The sequence below is a fragment of the Cryptotermes secundus genome, unplaced genomic scaffold (assembly GCF_002891405.2).
Source record: "Cryptotermes secundus unplaced genomic scaffold, Csec_1.0 scaffold838, whole genome shotgun sequence".
Lineage (NCBI taxonomy): Eukaryota > Metazoa > Arthropoda > Insecta > Blattodea > Kalotermitidae > Cryptotermes > Cryptotermes secundus.
In genome coordinates this window covers 691,866-714,252 of record NW_019744415.1, presented here as the reverse complement: position 1 = coordinate 714,252, position 22,387 = coordinate 691,866, and the positions used below count along the sequence as shown (strand labels likewise).

The 22,387-nt window shown below is 36.9% G+C and overlaps 2 protein-coding genes across 4 annotated transcripts in view; one reads left to right on the top strand and one right to left on the bottom strand.

The window, feature by feature from the left end:
* Positions 1-1,623: 1,623 nt before the first annotated feature.
* LOC111874752 (thioredoxin reductase 1, mitochondrial) lies at positions 1,624-21,694 on the bottom strand. 2 transcript variants are annotated; one of them, XM_023870505.2, is made up of 7 exons: positions 21,499-21,694; positions 20,729-20,946; positions 18,825-18,955; positions 13,214-13,443; positions 9,541-9,941; positions 2,908-3,266; positions 1,624-2,250 (listed from the first exon to the last, which is right to left on the bottom strand). In XM_023870505.2, exons 1-7 carry the CDS (start codon positions 21,515-21,517, stop codon positions 2,121-2,123), a joined length of 1,488 nt encoding a protein of 495 aa, XP_023726273.1. In that variant the 5' UTR covers positions 21,518-21,694; the 3' UTR covers positions 1,624-2,120. The 2 variants fall into 2 exon arrangements, with proteins under 2 accessions (XP_023726273.1, XP_023726272.1); XM_023870504.2 differs by lacking the exon at positions 21,499-21,694 and adding an exon at positions 21,058-21,224.
* The window catches only part of LOC111874751 (C-factor), a 32,685-nt gene continuing 31,548 nt past the window's right edge, over positions 21,251-22,387 (top strand). For both annotated transcript variants that reach the window (XM_023870502.2, XM_023870501.2), the window contains exon 1: positions 21,251-21,467. In XM_023870502.2, the coding sequence (XP_023726270.1) occupies positions 21,342-21,467 (126 nt within the window). In that variant the 5' untranslated portion in view covers positions 21,251-21,341. The remainder of the gene's footprint in view (positions 21,468-22,387) is intronic.

Here is a 22,387-nt window from a genome sequence, read left to right as displayed (position 1 = left end):
TTTCCTTTTGCATTCTTTCCAATTCAACATCACCATACCATTAGACATAAAAACTGTAGTTTAAAATAATCCATAATATTCAACAAATCTTGTAAAAATCTACATTACTTACAGCTCTGTCTACTAGTGAACTAACGAACTACAGTATCCTTGCTATTATCTGAGGTACTGGAAATGAAGTTTGCAATCTGCTGGTTGTACGAGATAAATTCTTACAGAAATCCAATATAAGGTCAATATAACATGATTTTGCTTTAGTTCTTACACATGTATCTTTCTAGGTGATATAACCTGTTGATGGGTCAAAGATTTTGGATCATACACTGTAACAGAATAACAGAACAATGGGTAGTGCTGTTAACGGTGGCTGGGAGAACTATATGGGAGGTTAATATATGCACATCACAAATTTCTTTTTTAATAACTTATATAAACATAGTCATTTTTCTTTGACGTTTCTACTAATAGGATGAGAATTCAGGATACTTGGTTACTGAATAACCAGGTCACTGCATGTACAAAATCCAGGTCCATAAAATTAGTGTTGTTAACTCTTTGACTGGCGCGAAGGGTATTTAAATCCCACCCCTGTCCTGGCAGGCCCTTTAAGCCTTAAGTCGCTAAAATGTATGTGTTTACTTTTTTTCTAAATAACTTCAACAAAAACTGGATTTTAAAAACGAAATTTTCAGGAACTAATAAAAAGACAATATTTTACCTCTTTAGTAGTTTTTCTTCGTGTGATAAACATTGAAACATGAAAGTTTGCAGAGAGCCACACCACAGCCTGCACACATGACACTTGTTTCTTTTCTAATCTTGTGCTTAGCACACACGCGACACTTTCTCATGGCACCATTCTTCTTCTTGTTACTGGGATAACATGGACCATTTTATGTATTTTCAGGCCTCCCTCTAGATGATTTGCTGGGTCTTTCACTGGTGGTCTTTTCAAGGTTGCGGGCGGAGGCATGACTGCACTCGAGTCTGAAGCAATAGATTCATCATCCACTTCATTCCTTGACTCTTCTCCCTCTCCACACTGTTTGTTTGGTTGTCATTTTTTCTATACAGTCCAACATAAAATCTTTGAATTTGTAATTTCTCTTCTTGTATTTTTCGTTTGTTGTGTTCTTTTTGAATAGAATGGAACTATTGAATGCTGCCATTTGCAACAAGAAAGACACCAGTTTCTATGTCCACTTTACTGTTTTGCGGGAACAAGGATAGTAATGCAGCATTTGATCAGCCCTGTCGGCCCCTCTCATATGTTTATTGTAGTCCCCAATTACCTCAGGTCTGCATATTTTTTCTCCTTTGCAATTCGTTTTTGCAGATTCCACGATTTTTGCTGTGTGAAGAGTGGAGATAAGTTTGATGTCTCTTTTATCTCTCCACACCGTGTATGAGAACCTGCCCCTTCCTAGAAAACACAGATTCCCCTTTTTTTCAAATTTTTTATGTCATCCTTTAGTTCTTTAGGAGCTCCTCTGTCCATTTTGAAGGTTCCACAAACATAGGTATTTCTCTGATAACGCCTCACACACAACTGGCACACAGTAGGATTTCATTGGGCAACAGAGAATAAAAACATAACATTTAAGAAACTGAAATTACTTTATCATCATATATGGTGTGTTTTATTATTACATAGAAGATGAAAATGAATTTAAAATATTTGTAATCTGACATTATATAAATTATTAAAATATTTGTAATCTGACATTATATAAATTAAAGTACATATATAACTTCATTCTCCCTTACATTCATTCAGAACTTCTGTAAAGCCAAACAAAAGAAGTATCAACTCTCTAATATGCAACCCTGCTACTCCATTTTACAAAACTACAACTTGATCATCAAACATTACTTGAGTCACATGGCCAGGTTTTCAAGCAATACAAAACTGTTCATATTGTACAAACTTAATTCAACAAGGTAACACAACAGAGTTGGCCAGAATGTTAAATTATGTGCCATAATCTGGAATCAGGATAATTTTTAACAAGATTTTAGAGGACTAAAACTTCAGTGTGTATAATATTAAAAACTGTATTATATTTANTTCACATTCTCAGAATCACCATATTGCCTAACAGTTTTATAATCAAAATTAATTAGCTACAACAACTCTGGGGATTTGGATCTACTCCAGATCTCTTTGTTATATATATCCTTGTAAACTCCTCAGCTACTGTTGGATGGATTCCGACTGTTGACTGAAGTTGCTTCATTGTCAGTCCGCATCTAGAATAATAATAATATATCAATCCAACAGCCAGTATAAATTATAATATATGGAAAGTGAAACCTATAATTTATTTATCATCCATAATGGAGCACTCTATCCAGTGAAACGCTCTACCAGTCTTATCTGGAGTATGTACTTACAAAGCACTCCAGATCTCTATTACAAATATGAAGCCAATGAGAAGATCAACACTTCAACAACACTTGAATCAAAAACACCACAAACTCAAATCATAAAATGGATCAATAAAATGTTGTCTCTTTATCATTAATCTGATGTGTTCTGTCAAATCGGTTCCTCTTCAAGGACTGAATTAATCATAATTGTTCACAACAAAATATTGCCTAGCTCAGGCAGTTAGAGCTTGGCTTAGCAACATGGAAATCCAGGCACAATCCCAGGACAGTCCATGTGAGATATGAAGGGACAAAACTTTTCTTATCCTAGCCAGTCCCCATTTCATTGATACTCCATATTCATCTGTCACTGCATCCTCTGAAGTGTGAAAAAAGTCTTGGCAGTGACCACATCATAACCTTGGCTAATCCTCATTTGGGACTTATTTAAAAATAGACCGGTCACAACAAATTGTATGTATATATATATATAGCAGTATCACTCCTACATAATAAGCAATATATATAAACACTTACTTCATAGCTGCAGCAAATCCTTGAATCACTTCCCCTGCTTGTGGGCCAACAAAGTGCATCCCAAGCACTTTCTGTGGATCTTTCCTCTTGGAAATCACTTTGGTGTAGCAATTCTTGACATTTCGTTGTGGTACCGAAAATTCTGTAGGCTTGTAAAATGCATGAAATACCTCTATGTTGTCTTCTCCATATCTCTTTATGGCTACTTCCTCACTTATACCCACTGTACCATACTCTAGTGGAGTGAAAACTGTTGTTGCGACAGTCTCGTAGTCCATCTGTTCATTGCTATTGCTGAAGAGGCGTTGGGCTAGCAACTTTCCTGCTTGAATGGCCACTGGTGTCAGTTCTGGCTTCTCCTATGAATAAATGACATATGTAACAGATGGTACATAAAAACTGCACATATAATCACTACATTATTAGAAACAGTATAACAGGATCAAAATAAATACCACACAAAGATCAGTAATGGTGATATTGCAGTTCTTGCACTTCAAACTAGACAGCATATTAAGTATTACCACATAAATTGTATTTTTAAAAAATCAAGTCAAAACTAAACAGAACACACAAGAAAGAAAAATAAATAATTTCAAATTATACTGAAGAACTATACATATCCCAGGCAACCTTCATGTATATTGGAGAGTTCTCAAACTGTTGTTGTTGTTAACTGCCTTGGTGAAAAGAGATAAGAGGGGAGGCCAAGGCCACACTTCTGCAAGCCTACTGCATCAGTCTGCCATGTGACACTGTACTATGAACATGCACTGTTTTTACACGAGTGCCTTTTCGACTTCGTGTTTTGTTTTGTCTGTGATGGATGCAAAAATCGAGCAATGTGTCTGCATCAAGTTTTGCGTGAAGCTCAGTAAATCCACTATCGAAACCCCTTAAATGATTCATGAGGCTTTTGGGGAACACTCTTTTAAGCCAGACAGTGGTTTTTGAATGGCGTTCATGTTTCAAGGACAGTAAAGTGTCAGTTGAAGATGACAAATGTTCAGGGCGACCAAGCAACAGCAAAATAACAGAAAATGTCAAAAAAATTTTAGAACTCATCCATGAAGACTGTCACCAAACAATCCATGAGCTCGCAGACACTGTTGCAATCAGTTATGGAGTTTGCCAGATCTTAACAAAAAATTTGAATATGCATGCATTGCTGCAAAGTTTGTTCCCCGATTCTTAACAAATGATCAAAAGCAGCAAAGTGTAAATGTATCTCGAACAAGACGAGGCTAATGAGGGTCCAACTCTTATTTCTAGGATCATAATGGGTGGCAAAAGTTGGATTTACAGTTATGATCCAGAAACAAAGGAAGAACCACCATGGTGGAAGAGTCCACAATCACAAAGAGCAAGAAAGACATGGCAGGTCCAGAGTTCGACAAAGAGCACACTCACTGTTTTTTTTTTAACATGAAGGGGATTGTTCATTGACAATTTGTTCCTCCTAACACTATGATCAACTCTTACTTTTACTGCGATGTTTTGATATGCTTGAGATAAAATTTGCCACGAAAAAGACTGGAACTTTGGCACAACTACAAGTGGTTCCTTCATCACAACAATGTGCCCACCCACATGTCTGTGAAAACCACACAGTTTGTGACTTACAGCATTATAGCAACATGGTTATGGTTCCTCACCTTCCCTACTCACTGGACTTAGCCTCGTGATTTTGCTTTGCTTCTAAAACTGAAAATGAAACTTTACAGATGATGTTTTGAAACAATCCCTGATATCCAAAGGCAGTTGCAAGCAGCACTCAAAAATATTAAGGAAAATGACTTCCACAGTGCTTTTAAAGTGTGGAAAAAACAATGGGATTGCTGTATACATTCCAAAGGAGACTACTCGTAGCCAAACAAAATAAAAACCTCACTTTTTACAATAAATTAATCTGATAAAGACTTTCTTTAATATTTTCATTTGACAAGAGAGGCCTCAATTTAGTAACTTTCTACTGTGAATATTATTTGTCAGCACTGATAATACATGAAAGTTTTCAGGCAGGACCTCGAAGGTTTATATGAGAGGCAGTGAGAAATTAAGTTTACAAGGCAGATAACCTCACAACAAAAAGACAAACTCATTATGGGCAGTATGTGAGTCTTTTTAATCACTGATGGTAACATGGCTTGTTCAATTTCCCACTATCTACCATCTGAATAGTGAATATTACTTGGTTGGAACAGTGGTCCATGCTGTAATTGTTTTTAAATACAACGGTGTGCTGGTGGTAGAAATTCATTGCCAGTTTGTGGAAGATTATGGTGAAGATGGTATGAATCTGCAAAGTATAGCAAAATGTATGTGGAGTTTCAGGCGGAAAAGCCACTACAGAAAATTACGAAAGTAGTGGCAGATGTACAATGGCAAGAACTGCTAACACTGCATTTGCCAAAAATGCAATTCACAATAACCCTTTGACTGGCGCGAAGGGTATTTAAATCCCACCACTGTCCTGGCAGGCCCTTTAAGCCTTATGTCGCTAAAATGCATGTGGTTACTTTTTTCTAAACAACTTCAACAAAAATTGGTTTTTAAAAACGAAATTTTCAGGAACTAATAAAAAGACAATATTTTACCTCTTTAGTAGTTTTTCTTCATGTGATAAACATTGAAACATGAAAGTTTGCAGAGAGCCACACCACAGCTTGCACACATGACACTTGTTTCTTTTCTAATCTTGTGCTTAGCACACACGCGACACTTTCTCATGGCACCATTCTTCTTCTTGTTACTGGGATAACATGGACCATTTTATGTATTTTCAGGCCTCCCTCTAGATGATTTGCTGGGTCTTTCACTGGTGGTCTTTTCAAGGTTGCGGGCGGAGGCATGACTGCACTCGAGTCTGAAGCAATAGATTCATCATCCACTTCATTCCTTGACTCTCCTCCCTCTCCACACTGTTTGTTTGGTTGTCATTTTTTCTATACAGTCCAACATAAAATCTTTGAATTTGTAATTTCTCTTCTTGTATTTTTCGTTTGTTGTGTTCTTTTTGAATAGAATGGAACTATTGAATGCTGCCATTTGCAACAAGAAAGACACCAGTTTCTATGTCCACTTTACCGTTTTGCGGGAACAAGGATAGTAATGCAGCATTTGATCAGCCCTGTCGGCCCCTCTCATATGTTTATTGTAGTCCCCAATTACCTCGGGTCTGCATATTTTTTCTCCTTTGCAATTCGTTTTTGCAGATTCCACGATTTTTGCTGTGTGAAGAGTGGAGATAAGTTTGACGTCTCTTTTATCTCTCCACACCGTGTATGAGAACCTGCCCCTTCCTAGAAAACACAGATTCCCCTTTTTTTCAAATTTTTTATGTCATCCTTTAGTTCTTTAGGAGCTCCTCTGTCCATTCTGAAGGTTCCACAAACATAGGTATTTCTCTGATAACGTCTCACACAATTCTACACTACTGTAATAGTTATACTCATAGAAATGATACCCTTTATCTAGAAGCTGTGGCCCCAACAGATCGACAACTAATTCCTTTATAGGTCTTGATTTTCCGCAATAAATTTCAAAATTCCAAATATATCCACTTGTCAATTCACAAACAAGATAAGCCTTTATACCATACTTATCAGGTTTATCAGGCATATATACTCGGAAGATAAGACGTCCTTTCCAAGTGACTATTCCTTCATCTATTGCAATTTCCTTTTCAGGGATATATGTTTTCCTAAATTTCCCCACTAATGAGTCTATAATTTGCCTAACTTTATACAGGCGATTTTCACAGTCAGCTGGTAGTGCATCGTTGTCTGCAAAATGAAGAAATTTTTAAATCTGTTGGAACCGCCGCAGACATCTTTGGTCAATACCACGGAGTGTGAAATAGGGGCCTAGTGGACCAATATTCTTCAATTTCAGGGCGTTTGTCAATTCCTGTCATGGACACAATTCCTAAGTATGTCCAGGTTTCATCTGGTGTGACATATTTGTAATTGTGTTCTCGAGCATGAGGAGCTAACTCATGTGTGTTGAAGTGCTGGTGAGCATAGCGACTGGTTTCAGTTGTGATGTGATTCACTAAGTCGCCATCCAGAAAAATTTTAATCCATGAAAAGGGGTGCATTTTATGTGTTATATCAATTTTGATCCCGGAACTACTAGTAAATGGAACTATTGTTGGCACAATGTCTCCATACGTCCATGAGATGGGCGTGTCACGCACCGCACTTGTGGTAGGTAAATGTTCTTGATTACTGTCTTGTGGATGATTGTCTATCACTCTATTATTGTCACTATCAACTTCATCTAATTCAAGAATCATTATTTCATCGCCACTATCATCATCAGCACAAATCTCATTCACAACACTTTCCAGCTGGTCTGTAGGAACACGCCGACACTTGCTGTGAGAATCCATGGTGAAACTGAATGAATGTGAAATATTTTCTGACCTTTTCCTTCTCGGAGGGTTCTGACAGTAATATAGACCCCCACAAAGTTTACAAGGGTTCTTTACAAGCATGCACAAAAACTATCATATATGTCTTTGGTTGATGAGTACCAAGAGAGCAAAGAAGGGAAGAGATTGTCAAAGCGTTATAACACGCCAACGCCAGGAAACGGCTGGCATCGCCTGGGCATTAAAACACGCCCGCGCCAGTCAAAGAGATAATATAAGAACAATGGTGAGTGCCTTGCAACATGACTTGAATCTGTCACATGGAACACTGATCAAAACCATTCAGGATTCAGGTTTTAACAAAATGTGCGTATGCTAGGTGCCTCACGCACTACACGATGAATGCCTTGTGCTTGTAATTTTGCCAGTAGTCAAGAATACCTTTGGTGCACTGTCACAAAAGACGCAACATGGATTCCTCACCATACCTTCAAAACACAACACCCCAGTTCTACATAATCATGGAGTTTCAAGATCATTAGGCCTGGTAGAAAATATGATGGCTACAGTAATTTTGGATCACAAAGGCATGTTGCTCATAGACATGATGTAATAAGTAACAGCATTCAGTCTGGAAACTTGCTGTACAGCAATAATATTGTTGATTAATAAAAATATCTTGGACTTCTCCTGAAATGTATTCTGCTTCAGCCTCAAGTAATGCAACATCTATCCCACAAAATGTGTATGTTTCAAATTTGTCATTGTATCCAAACATAACCCCCTGCTACTGTTCATCACTTCCCAGCACCAGATCATAAAATTATAAACACATTTTGCTGAGGCATTTTACAATTTACACAAAAACTACTCTAACAAAATATGCATACTCACAAACTCCATAAAAAGACAAAGTTAATAGAAAGTCCGTCGAGTGTAACAATTTGTAGGTCACTTTTTATTATTATTTCTGCCTTACATGTTTCGGTTTGACACAACCATCATCAGAGGCACTTGCTATAATTATGGAAACACTGTCGCTGTTTTAGATGTTCACAATTATGTTTGTCGTGTGGACGCTGCTACGATATGTTGACGTGTAAAAGCACAAAATATGCTAAGATAGTTGAGTACACTCTCAAGTTCTCACTTTTCATCCGAACCTATTTTTAAGTTAAAATGCTAAAATGTTAAAATATTTGATATAAAATGCTGAACTCCTCCTTGTTAATTCATCCCGAAGACGGGAGACGTCAGCTTGAGGTTGTATGGCTTATGGTTTGATATGTTCCTGTGTGCTGTGTACTGCAGTACACAGTAACTTAAAAATAGGTTCGGATGAAAAGTGAGAACTTGAGAGTGTACTCAACTATCTTAGCATATTTTGTGCTTTTACACGTCAACATATCGTAGCAGCATCCACACGACAAACATAATTGTGAACATCTAAAACAGCGACAGTGTTTCCATAATTATAGCAAGTGCCTCTGATGATGGTTGTGTCAAACCGAAACATGTAAGGCAGAAATAATAATAAAAAGTGACCTACAAATTGTTACACTCGACAGACTTTCTATTAACTTTGTGATTGATAGTGTAACGGACCAAAATGAAACAATTCAAAATCCATAAAAAGAATTTCATTATTCTGCAACCAACCAACTACTGGATGAGAAATGAAGACCCTAGTAAACAGACACAGTATCTCATAATGTGTTATGAGGGATAAAGCACACCTGAGAGAGCAACTAACCACCTGAGATATGATACAGCTTTTTGAAAGCTCCATCATCTAAAAATTTTAGGACCGTATAATAAAAGATGTTGGCCCTCACACATCTGAAGTTCAAACTCTCATCATGATGGTCTCATATTTTTTGTAGTTTTTTACCTACCATTGATTGAAGGAAGGTGAAGGTAAAGTCATCCCTGTACTTAATTAAGCACTATGCCATGAAGACAGATGGGGGAAGGAATGCATAGACCTTGGAACTAGTTGAAGGTGAGTGGTCTGCTTCATACTCTGACCCCTTTAGCTGCAAGGAAAGAGCCCCTCATACCCACTGGCTATGAGGCTAGGAGGACCCACAAATGGTCTGGACGTGGACAGGAGAAAATCTTACTCCTATTAAGACCTGAACCCAGACCCCCCCCCCCTGGTCTGTAGTCAACTGTTATTATACTGATTGCCCTATTCCAGCTCCCTTATGAAGGCATGCTAAGAACTAGCTATGAATGACAGCCAACGGTGCACTTACATGCAGGACATCTCCTACAGCATATATGTGCTTCACATTAGTTTGTTCGTTTTCAGCAAAGATCTTGCCAGACTCTGGCACAGTTTTCACACCAGCAGACTCAACACACAGCTCTTTTGTAAGAGCTCTTCGACCAACCGCGAAGAGCACTGTATCAAATACGTCAGAGTGAGTACTCTGATCGGTAATATTAGTCCAAGATACCAGAAGTTTGCCATCATTCTTCTTTTCCACCGACAATGGAATGCACTTCATAAGGAAGTTAACACCTTTAGACATCATTTCATCTGTGATTATTCCTGCCATCTGCTGATCGAAACCTCGGAGGGGAACTGACCGAACCATCACTGTAGCATCATAACCAAGGCCATTTAAAAAGCCAGCACATTCCAGTCCAATATCTTTTAACAATTAAGGAAATAAATCAGCTTACACCAGAAGGAATTTTTTTGCATTATTTCTAACAGTACAATGCAAACCTCAACAAATTTCCTACAGATGCAAGTTTCAGATCTGTAATTATGGGCAGGAAAGGAAATAAAAATATTGTCATTTTGTGGTTATAAAATGCACTTTTTCCAAAGAATTTCACCACCATGACAAAACATATCTTCGAACTGTTGACTCTGCAAATCCAATAGTATTTATGAGGGCAGGATATATGATAAAATTAAATGAGCTCAAGCGCAAGTATAAAGCATAATGTATAATGTATGTGAAGGAAGCAGCTAACAATACTCCATCATTAAACACATACAGATTGTTTGCGATCTATTAAGTTTACTGGTTATTTCAGTCAAAATGTTTCATATTTTTTTCTGCAGACTAGTGATGACTTCTGAACATATAGGCTTCTATAGTTCCACCACTGGCTGAAACTGTAGTCATCTTAACAGAAAACAGAGAAGTTTGTTGCAAATTACATATACATTAAATATAAGTAAACAAAAACTTAGAACTATATTCCAGAAAACACTAATGCATAATGGTGACCTGGATTTGTGAGCCATGGTATGTGCAGAAAAGGTGTACAATACTGAAAATGAAATATTACTATTCTTTGAGATTTTTCTACAATTTAAAGAATTAACATAATAACTCTCTGGCACTAAACCTCAAAAAGATTTCAAACCACGTTAACCCACAACTGTACATAACCCAGAACCCTGCCAGCACCTTTCTTCCTATTAACCTACTTTCCAACTATTCTCCTCTGGCTTTAGTGAGGCTTTTCCCTGAAATTCTGCACACATGTTTCCACCATTCATGTGACACATTCAGATCATATACTTCTTGAGTTCACTATCCTGACAATGCTTTGTGAAGTGCACAAATTTTTCAATGTAACTCACTATGGAACTTCTTAAACTACCCATCTAACCTTATTCCTCACAGGGACAACGAGTTTTGTATGTTGTTCCCAAGCACATGGAACTTTAGTTCTTCCTTCAAAATGTATGGATCACATTTTATAGCCACGAACAATTGGCTGAATCACAAATTTTATGATCTGAAAGTAGAATGCATGGATGGTAAGAGATTTTGAAGAATAACCTACATCTGAATTTATTCTTCTCCTAATTTCATTATGGAACTCGTTTCTGTTGTTCCCATTTATTAAAATGCTGACACATTTTGAAATAAGTTATTACATACAGCTATATTATGGCACTGATGCAATTCCGGTTTCCTAATGTGATCATTTATATTGTGACATGTAGACCCATTGCTAGGGAACGATTCGGCAAACACATTCCCTTTGCAACAAATTCGCAGGCAACAATTGGATAACTTGCATTGCTATGCAATGGTGCTGTAAATACAACAACAGAGGACCTCCAGTGCTAGGCAATGGACATGTTTTCTATGGATCTGCCTTGAGACTATACAAGTAATACAGAACAGAATCAAATGAGAACAAGCAGGGATGTCACAAGGTTCTGTCCTCTCCCCCCACACTGTACAGTCTATATATAAATGATACACCGCAAACACCTGGTGTCAATCTAGGTCTCTTTGCTGATGACACCTGTATATATGCGAAAGACCGCAAAAAGGGTTATGTTCTCAGAAAGCTGCAGTGAGGTCTCAGTGATATTGATATGTAGTGTGAGCGCTGGAACATAAAAATTAATGAAAACTCAGGAAATCTACTTTTCTTGTAGACTTAGCCCCCCTGAGGCTCATCTTACACTGAATGGGCAGATTATCCCCTTTGTCAGTCATGTACAATATCTGGGTGTAATCTTCGATAAGAGCATGACGTGGAGACTTCACATAGAAATGATGAAGCCAAGGCCTTAAGAGCATTTATTAAAATCTACTCCCTATTCAAAAGTGAGCGTTTAAACGTAAACATTAAATAAAACCTCTATAAGGCACTGATCAGATCACTAGTGACTTACGTTTGTCCCACCTGGGAATTAGCGGCAGATACCTACCTCCTAAAATTGGAGCGTATGCAAAAGAAGGTTTTGCACACCACCGGAAATTTTCCAAGGCGCACACCAGTCTGTGACTTGCACACAGATTTCAACTTTCCATATGTATATGATTATATAACAAAATTGTGCAGGCGACAAGCACAAGCCATACAAAATCATGAGAATGAACATGTTAGCAGTATAGGACAAGGTGAAGCCGGACACAGAAAATATAAGAGGCTTAAACTTGGCGGTGGTCAAGCTTACAACCGTTCAAATGACTAAGTTGTCATTGTAGCATAAGATATGTAAGTTAAGCATGATCTGCTCTGGAAAACCTGTACTGACAGAGGATTTGTGTGCAGTGCAAAAGGGAGTATTTTTAATAACATGCTGTATGCGCAAAATATACACTTGACGAAAGGCCAAGCATATTCAGGAGAGACAAACCCACCTTCTCATCAGAGAGGATGTTACATAAAGACTACTACTGCGAAGTTCAGTTGGAAAAAAAAAATCCTTGGCCGTGGCCTCAAGGGGCCTGACACCAAGATGAACTGATTGGTAGAAAGCCACCAGTGGCCAAGGAAGAAGGGTTCAGCTGAAGATTTATTGCGAGTTATTTTAATCTATTGTGATTACAAATGATTGTAAAGGTGTCAATAAATCCGATCACCCAACCCAAAACCCATTATTATTAGCCGAGCAATAAACATGTGACAATATGCAGGTTTTACTAACATCAAAATCAACTTCTGTGCTAGCCTAAAAATAATCTGTGTTACTCCTTATGGATCTCCAATGCTTATTCAACTAACAAACATTGTAAGAAATTAATTCAGTCCACTAAAATCCTGGGAAGAGTGACATCAATAGTTAATATCCACTGCAATTTGGGCATTCTATGTACAAGTGTATAAAAGTGCTGTCTGCATCGGTTGCATGAACTCCACACTCTCTGCTTCTTGGTGTGGAAAGTATCTCAGTGTATTATGGCAAGTGTCTACTTAACATAGACAATGACTCATGTCTCCTTTGGTCAGTATTGTCACATGAACTACAGTAGGTACTGTGTTCTTCCATTCATTTACCCATATGAGATACTCTTTAAGACACATCAGCCTGCATCACTGATGAATATCTTTTCAATAATATTATGTGAATACCAGTACTTTCATGTGCATTTCTACCAAGTGGCGTTGCTCATGTACAGATCAATGGATTATATTAGAAGGTAGTCAAAAGGATACAGCCTGCACCAATAACCAATGTCCTCCCTGGGGAATTTTCCAGACTAAAAATATCATCACTTGTTATTCCATATTCAAGTGCTCCAGGAATGTCAGGGTATCTTGGTCTGCCTCCAACAGCAATCACAAAATGAGAAGCAGTCAGTGTATGTTCCTTTCCAGTCTTCACAACAACCTTCACAGTGTGTAGGTCTACAAACTGACCATGTCCATTATAATAATCAATTTTCCTAGAATATAATAAAAACATTAACTTTATATAAATATTTGATTTTTCTGCTTCAAATTCTTCCAGAACACCATTACAGAAAAATTGCATTATAATTCTTCAGAGAAGCAGTGTTTTCAAGAAACTACTCTCCTGGAGTGAGAGGGAAAGAACTTTAATTTACTACAAGTATTTACATTTACATTTATTTTCACTTCATGGATCCAATCATCTCTCTGTAGAGCTGGATATAATTTGGCTTTAGGAAAAATTTCCCAACAGACCATGCTGCTTTTTCTTTTATGACTGGCATACTTCAGGCCTGGAGTGACAGACTGCAAACTGCAGGGATTTTTTGTGACCTTGCTAAGGCTTTTGACTGTGTTAATTATGAGATATTGACATCTAAACTAGAGTATTATGGTGTCCGGGGGTGTATATTAACACTTTGCTGACCGGCGATTTAAATATTTAAATCACCCTGGGGACTGGCATTTTTATGCCTACTACCTTAACTTGTGCACTGTTCACTTTAAAAATTAATATAAAATCTCCTAATTAATTTTATGAACTAAAATTTTTGGAGAACACTTACCAATGCTCCTAGAAGTGCTTGAGGGTGTGATATTTCTGGAAACATTCCCCTTTGTGAAGTGGCATTACAGATAACTTGCAAATGTAGACAGTCATAGTCCTTTTTTGTGAACTGCACAAACACGGCATTGCCTAGAAGGATGCTTCCCCTTGGAATGTTCACTTTTCACAATTTTCATGAGGGTATGTTTCCACATATCACCCCAGAGTCGCCCAGGGGTGTCCACATGAGGCCTGCATGGGGTGGGAGTAGACGGGCCCAGTCGCACTAAGACTGTGTCTGCCGCCACCGTGTGGTCTGTAGCCCAGGCTTTTGCCACATTCAGCAGAAATGCCTTATATTTCAATTTTGAATGAGGGTTTAGATTTTTGAAAACCAAAAATGAATTGAAAATGGCACAATTTACAAGCCACAAGGAACTTTCTTTGTCCACTTTACTGTTTTCCAAGGAAGAGAATAATAGGGCAAGTATTGATCGGCTCTATCAACTCCCTTCATGAACATATTATACTCGGAAATACAAACAGCCTTTTTTACCCGTCCATGTCTCCTTTGAACATCAACAATGCTCAAATTTTGAATTGTGGAAATCATATTCACAACACGAGTATCCCTCCAGGACTGAAGAAGAATATCCCCCTTCCTCCTGAATGTGGTTTCACCACATTTCAGGGATTTACATTCCTCCTTCAGATCTGGAGGAAGGCCTCTGTTCACCCTAATTGTTCCACAAACACGTACTTTTCTTGAAAGTAGGTGTTCTGCAGTTGCCACACTGTTATAATAACTGTCTTGATAGACATGGTAATTTTGATCAAGATAGGGTTCCAAAACGGAAAGAGTAGTGTCTTGTAATGTCTTTCCTTCACCAGAATAAAATTCTAAATTTCCAATATAGCCTGAAGTGCTTTCAGTAACTACAAGAACAAGTACGCCATACTTCGTAAGTTTCCCAGAATTATATGTTCACATATTGCACTACTCACTGACAGCTTGCTATGTACAGCTTGAAGAAATATAGGCATTTATTTTCCTTTGCAGGGCATACAGTTACAGCGAGGTCACATAACTGATTAGTCAGCAAACATTCCAGAGGCTTATCACGCAGCTGCAGGCAGCTCGTGCAAGCTGGGAGGTGTCAGAGAGATGTATAGCGTGTTGCAACTTATCGTGTTCTAAAAACGTATTAATATATGACCGGTCCGCCACGTTTAAAAGCAAAAAACGTATTAATGCGTGCGCGGTCTGCAAAGTGTTAAACTGGTTCAAATCATATCTATTGGATAGAAAACAGAGAGTGTACATTAAAACTAATGATGGTCAGGACTAGTTTTCATCTTGGGAAAGTTAAGCAAAGGGTTCCTCAGGGGTCGGTTTTGGGACCACTTCTATTTATTATTTACATTAACCTTTAAGAAACGGGCCATTTAAATTCCCGTAATGGCAGCAGGCCAGAGTTAATTTAAATGTCCGCCATTATAGAGTAATAAAAATTGTAAGCATGTTACTGAAAATGCTGTGATTTCTACAATTTTTGTGATAAACGAACGAAATAAACAGTGCTTTTATCTAGAAAAAATACAAAATCAGATACTGTAATTTACAGATTTTAGAATCTGTAAAAATTGTTACATTGATTCCAAAATTTTTTTTTCCCAATTTTGAGCGTCTGTCCACAAATATGCAGTCAGTTTCTGCGCAAAACATTTCTGCAGTATAAATGCATGCTGTTGACACACTGTCTTACACTGTCTTATCTGGCAAGAGGAGAGGAGGTTTATGTTTATACTGCATATTCTCCAGTCAGAACCTTTCTGTATACACGAGTGTGGGCAAAGTCTTATCGTAATTTGTCCTTATGAAACTCTGCCTGTTTATATCTTGGACTAAACACACAGAGGTACTGTTCTTGGAATATCCCTGCAATGCCCCCTTGCTTCCCCGACCCTTCAGAATCCTCTGTACCGCATTCTGAATGGTGTGATTTATGAGCGGCCTCTCAATTTCGGCTTCTTCCATGCGAAATGGGGCCATGGTGCATAGTTGAAATTGCGATGTTTTATAAGCGTTACGTTTAGAGGACATCACTGGCCGACTTCCTGTAATACGAGAGTGAGGTGTCGCGTGTGCTCTTCGCGTGGGAAATGGAGTTACATATGGACAAAATGCATGAATTGCAGTGTCGGACTCTGCATTCAGTTAGATGATGCAGGGGGGAAGACAGTCTACTTATAAAGCGGGTGCCCAAAAATAATGTAAGTAGAAGAAGAATTTCTATCTTAAAAGTAGATTTTAAAACACTGTGCACACATGTGGACTGCACATACCCATACGGTGTCGCACAGTCACTCGGCTATACTTTAAAGGTCCCCATATGGTGTTGCTAGGCTCTTAAAGGTTAATGATTTGCCTCCATATATTAATAAACTGGTCATTTTTTTTCTTTTTGCTGATGATACCAGGATTTTGGTTACCAGTAATAATCATGTTGAGCTTAAGCATAACGTCATGGGTACACTGTCTCTTATTGTAAATTGGTTCACAGCTAATAAGTTGGCCTTAAATATCACTAAAACTAATATTATTAGATTTGCTCTAAAACAGTCCTATAACTGTCTGGCAGTTGCTAGCAGGAATGTTTTATGAAGGAAGTTCCTGTGATAAAATTTTTGGGTCTGCAAATTGATAAGAATTTGGATTGGAAGAGTCATGTAGAGTATATTCTCCCTAAACTTAGTTCAGCTATTTTTGTAATTATGAGTTTATCTTATTTTATGAGTAAAATATTTTTACAACTGGTGTATTTTTCTTATTTCCACTCTATTCTTAAGTATGGAATAATTTTCTGGGGCAACTCAACGAATAATGTTAAGAGTTTTTAAATTACAAAAAAAAAAAGGAATAAGGATTATATCTGGAGTGGGACCTAGAGACTCATGTAGGGATCTTTTTAAGAAATTGAATATACTGCCATTGTCATGTGAATACATTCTCGTTGATGATGTTTGTGATTGATAATCAAATTAAATTTTGTTCAGGTTTAGATGTTCATGGTTTGAATACAAGAAATCAAAAGCAATTATATTTGCCAAACTCAAATCTTTCTGCTTTTCAGAAAGGTACTATGTTTACTGCTATTAAACTATTCAACAGATTGCCCATAACCATTCAGAGACTTAAAGAGGATAGAATTAGTTTTAAAAATAAGCTGTCTTTATATCTTGTGAATAATTCCTTTTATACAGTTTCTGAATATGTGGAGCATAACATAAACAATTAGTTTTAATTATTCTGTTATCTGTGTGTTTGATTAAATTTCTTGTATTTGTTTTTTTGATATGCTGACCTTCATGTCCATTTGGTTTGGACTTGTAAAATGAAATGTACGTATGTCACACATTACAAATTCATGACGACTACACATCACACATCCTTGGTCAAATAAAATATATAATCAGGCTCACACAGACAGCACAAGTTGTCAAGACAACACACCTAGCCGTGGAAAAACCACTGTCAAATTCACACCCTGCCATTCTACACACACTGGCAAGCCATATCATACAAACAGTTTCATTATAACATATTAAAATTCATAACAAAAAACAGAAGTCTCAACAACGTATAATACAAGCAAACAGACCATTTATTAACTAATTTTGTAAAACAAACCTAAATTGATTTTTATCATTTTTTAAAACTGAGATAGTTCACAGCAGAGTGTTAAATAGCTTGATGCCTGAATAATACACCCCTCTCTGATAGGATGATAAATATGCTGAAGGCATATGGTGGTCATTCCTTCTTGTACTAATCACATATACAGAGCTATTGGTTTGAAACTTGATCCAAATTATTGACAGCAAATATCATCAATGAGAGCAAATATACACATGGCATTGGCAGTATGTCAAGCTTTTTAAATAGATGTAAGAGTTGGGCCCACTCCCATCATTATTCTTATTATTTTCTTTTGTATAACAAAGACCGTATGACTCTCTGATGTATTTCCCCAGTATATTATTCCATATTTCACCAATGAATGATAATATGCATAATATACAGCTTTAAGATTATTAATATTTAATATATAAGATAATTTTCGCATTAGAAAACCAACTGTACTCAACTTATGAAGCAAAAAATCGATATGTCCCTTACAAGTCAGATGATTGTCCAGCTGCAAACCGAGAAATTTTATCGTTTCTACTTCTTTCAGCTTTTTGTTAAAAAACAATGTATATAGAAAGTAGCTCGTAGCTGCTGTTGGGGTGAATTTTATCATTTTTGTTTTATCCAGATTTAACACAAATTGATTATTTTGAAACCAAGTAAACACATGATTAAAAACAACATCCAATTTTATTTTTAAATTATAGTAGTCTTTAGTTGTGCAAAGAATACTTGTGTCATCTGCAAACATAATAACTTCAGAAATTTTACTTATTTCAAGGGGGAAATCATTTATGTATATAAACAGTAAGGGTCCCAATATTACACATGTATCCAGACGCAAATCATATTAGCATTGATATTCTTAACTTCTACATAACTGCAAAAGGCTAACTTATTTCCTTATGGCAGTTACATGTGGACAAATAAACTTTCTTAATTCAGTGACTTGAAAATGTTTTTGTTTCAATACATATTCCCACTTTTTTCACTGTAAAAATAACAGGGCATGTATTATTTTATTACCACTCTCGCACATGTAACATTTGCCAATGGACATGAGTTTTTACAAAACATTTATAATCTGAGTTTACTGTGGGCAGTAAATGAAGAAGCATACCTATTATGTAACATACTTATCTCTCAACTGCACTCTTGTTACCCAGTTGACAGATTTGATATGATTCTGGACGGCTTCCCTCAAAACTTGCCAGTCATGCTTAATTGCATTTGCTTCTGGGAGTACCCAACCATATGCTTTTGAATCCTAAACAGAAAAAGAGAATGCACATACACAAGTGAAGTTTAATATGAAATCTGCATGCAATTTTCACATTATATAAGAAGAGAAAACACATAAATATGCTGAGTTAACAGCCTTTGCTATACTCCATTAGAACTTTGTTGTTTTTGCAGTTAATAATGTAATATAATTACCAGTTTTCAAAACAAAGGCATAGAAAGTTCAGGCAACAAAATGAATCAATACACTTTGAACATTCAGGGTGGGATTTCAGTTGGGGTGGGGGTGTTTGGGAATTCCTTTCTCCATCATGTTCAGAACAATTCTCAGGCATACTGTGCTCCTTGTAAGTGCAAACTCTCTCTCCAGGAGATAAAGCAACCACAGCCTGAAACTGACCATCATCTCCACCTACAGAACCCAGAAACGAGTGCAGCTTTACATCTACTAATGAAAAACAACAGTAAATATGTCAGTACAAACATTCTTAAGGAAAACATTACCTAATAACCACCCACAATATAACAACTTAAAACAAAAGCAGAACAAATGGTTGCTTGCAGCAGTGACTGACATGGTCATATATAACTCTTGATTTACTGTAATACTCTTTATTTATTTATTTATTTCATATCATATCCATGGATCATTGTACATGATATAGGACAAGTCAAATACTTTACAATACAATAAGTAATAATAATAATAGTAATAATAATAATAATACAATATATAACACAATGATATAATAGTATACAAAGATAATAAAATTATGATTCGAATGATATATATCCTAGGTGGTTATGGTTATGGAGAGTTTGATGGAATTCTCTTGATGAATTCATCAGGTTGGCTTGCATTTCAATTTATGTATTGCACCTAATTTGATTATTTATCTGGTTTGATAGTGTGTTATATTTTAATTACAGGTTAACCATGTCAAGTGTGATTATATATTGTTGACAAATTCTAATCCTTTAGGCATTTGAGCAAAAGGATTTCAAGAATGATGTATTTAATGATGTGACTTTTCAATTGTTACTGTTGTATCAGTTATTAATGAAATGAAACACTGTTCTGCACTATATAATATACAGATTTTCCAAATATGTTCTGTGCAATTTTACACACCTCAGCAGCCCTGATGTTTAATTAGTACTCTTGTAAATCTTACAGTGGAGCGATTAAAACTTATCTCTCAATTGTTGTGGAACAAGATGTTACACTGCTTATTAATTTTTTTAAATGTTGTCTTTGCAATGTGATTTTGGTGATTACTAAATACTGCAATATGCATGATTTCACCTTTAAATAATTCTGAGTGGAGAGAGAATCACAATTACATTGTACATATAGAGATAAAATTCTAGCTGACAGAGGTACTATATTAGACAATTTCTTTGCTCCCACCCCACAATACCAACAGCTTTATTCTGCACCGAAGCTGATATCACACAGTGCAGCTGTCTGGGTAGCCTAAGGGATGTGATGTTGTGGTGGGTGGGGAAGACATTGTAGTGAACTGCTGTAAGGCAATTCCAACCCCAGAAGACTCTTCTAAGGGACAATTTCCACATCCTGGTTTTTTAACTTGTAGGGATATATACGGAAAATAAATGGACAATGGACAATGAACAATAAAGCCATAAATGGAAAACCCATGTGACAGGGAAGGGAGGATACTGCAAGGTGATGCAACAGTGAGAGAAGGATAGTAAACCATGCATCCACAAAATATAATTTAACTGAAAATTACTGATATAAAAACAACAAAATAAAGTCACTAGCATTACTTACAATGATCGCCTCTCCTAAGAGAGATGCCTGGTGCATAAGTTTCTTGGGAATACATCCCACATTCACACATGTTCCACCCAATCCCCAAACTGAACCCCGTGGAGATGGTGTTACATAGTCAAGGACTGCTACTTTTGCTCCTAGTTGTACAGCCTCTTTAGCACAGGCTAATCCTCCGGAACCACCACCAATAACAATAAGGTCGTACTGACCATGACCTATTGGTACAACAGCAAAATAATTACATATGAATCGACACCAACACATTTCATACACACTGCATGAAGAAAATAACCTAACTCGGAGAATTACACAAATAAAAAACCTACATGAGGAAGAATATCTTGCAGGTCTGCTGTTTACACCATTGTTCAGGTAAATACGTTTACTACTCGAATATGAATTTAATTCTAATGAATGCGTCCGAGCTATAACAACCCTACACAACCACTTCGCAACCGCCATACTTAACTTGACAACGTTCAATTTCACTCCACAGAAATTAGCCCTAGAATTATGATCATCAACGCTAATCTCAGGACAGTTGTGACCGTTGTGACTACGAGAATTGACGAGAAAACCAGTTGTTCATTAATAACTAAGTAATTTTGGAATGAAATCTATTCTAATAACAGGTTGCAATCGTGGCATTGGACTCGGCCTGGTGAAGTATTTAACAGAGCAAGCAATTTCGCCGCCGTATTTGTTTGCAACATGCAGAAATCCCGCTAAAGCTGAGGTATGTTTCGTCCACCTAACTTCGTACTTACTCGGAAGAACAGGAGGCATTCTATAGCTCACTAGATGCAAATGAAAGTCCAACACACACTTCACAGAAGTACAGGCACAATAACTATACAGTTTTGGAGTTCTTTTTTTGTACACTTCTTGCAGCAGATTGTCCTTGCGCAATAAAATCTTAGCTTACGTGATTCCGCCCCGTCACTGATGGTATGTCGTTAAAGGGTTAAAGAGGGGGGAGGGAAAAACTCTGTTGGCATTTGTGGGAACTATTCTCTTGGCGGGTCGAGTAAGATTTCAAAATTTGGGTTCATTTTGAATAAGATAAATAGCAGTCCCACTCAAGTGTGAAGAATAAGTGAACAGTAATATAATAATTGTAGGATATCGATAATATTTTTTTTTGCATGAATATGCCCTTTTCATTTACTTTTAAAATAAAATGTATATAAATGGCAGAAACCAGTCAGTAGAACAACATCCACGAAACTCAGAAGCTCCTTTACCCTGATTTTTGTTTCTTACACTGTAGCTAGCCTTTGTTTCATACATGCTGAGCAGGGTAGTTAGGCATCCAGTATATATGGGTCATCCTCATATTACAGTGATTTTGCCCCAAATTTCTGTCAAGACATATAAATGTCCCATCATTTAGTTTCCTCAGTTAATTGATTTGAAAAGTTATCCAGATTTGCCACTGTAGCTAGCCAGTGATAGTTGTTTCATTCAGCTAAGTTAGAGGGAATGGAAAGTGAATGCAGAATTTTGATTGGTCCACTTGCTGGAAAGCAGCAACATGGAAGATGAAGGAGATGACAGAATAATATTACACAGAATCTTATTGAAATTTTTTTATAAGGATGTAGATTTTGTAAGTGACTCAGGAGTTCAATTATTACATTCAGTAGTTGGCCTTGG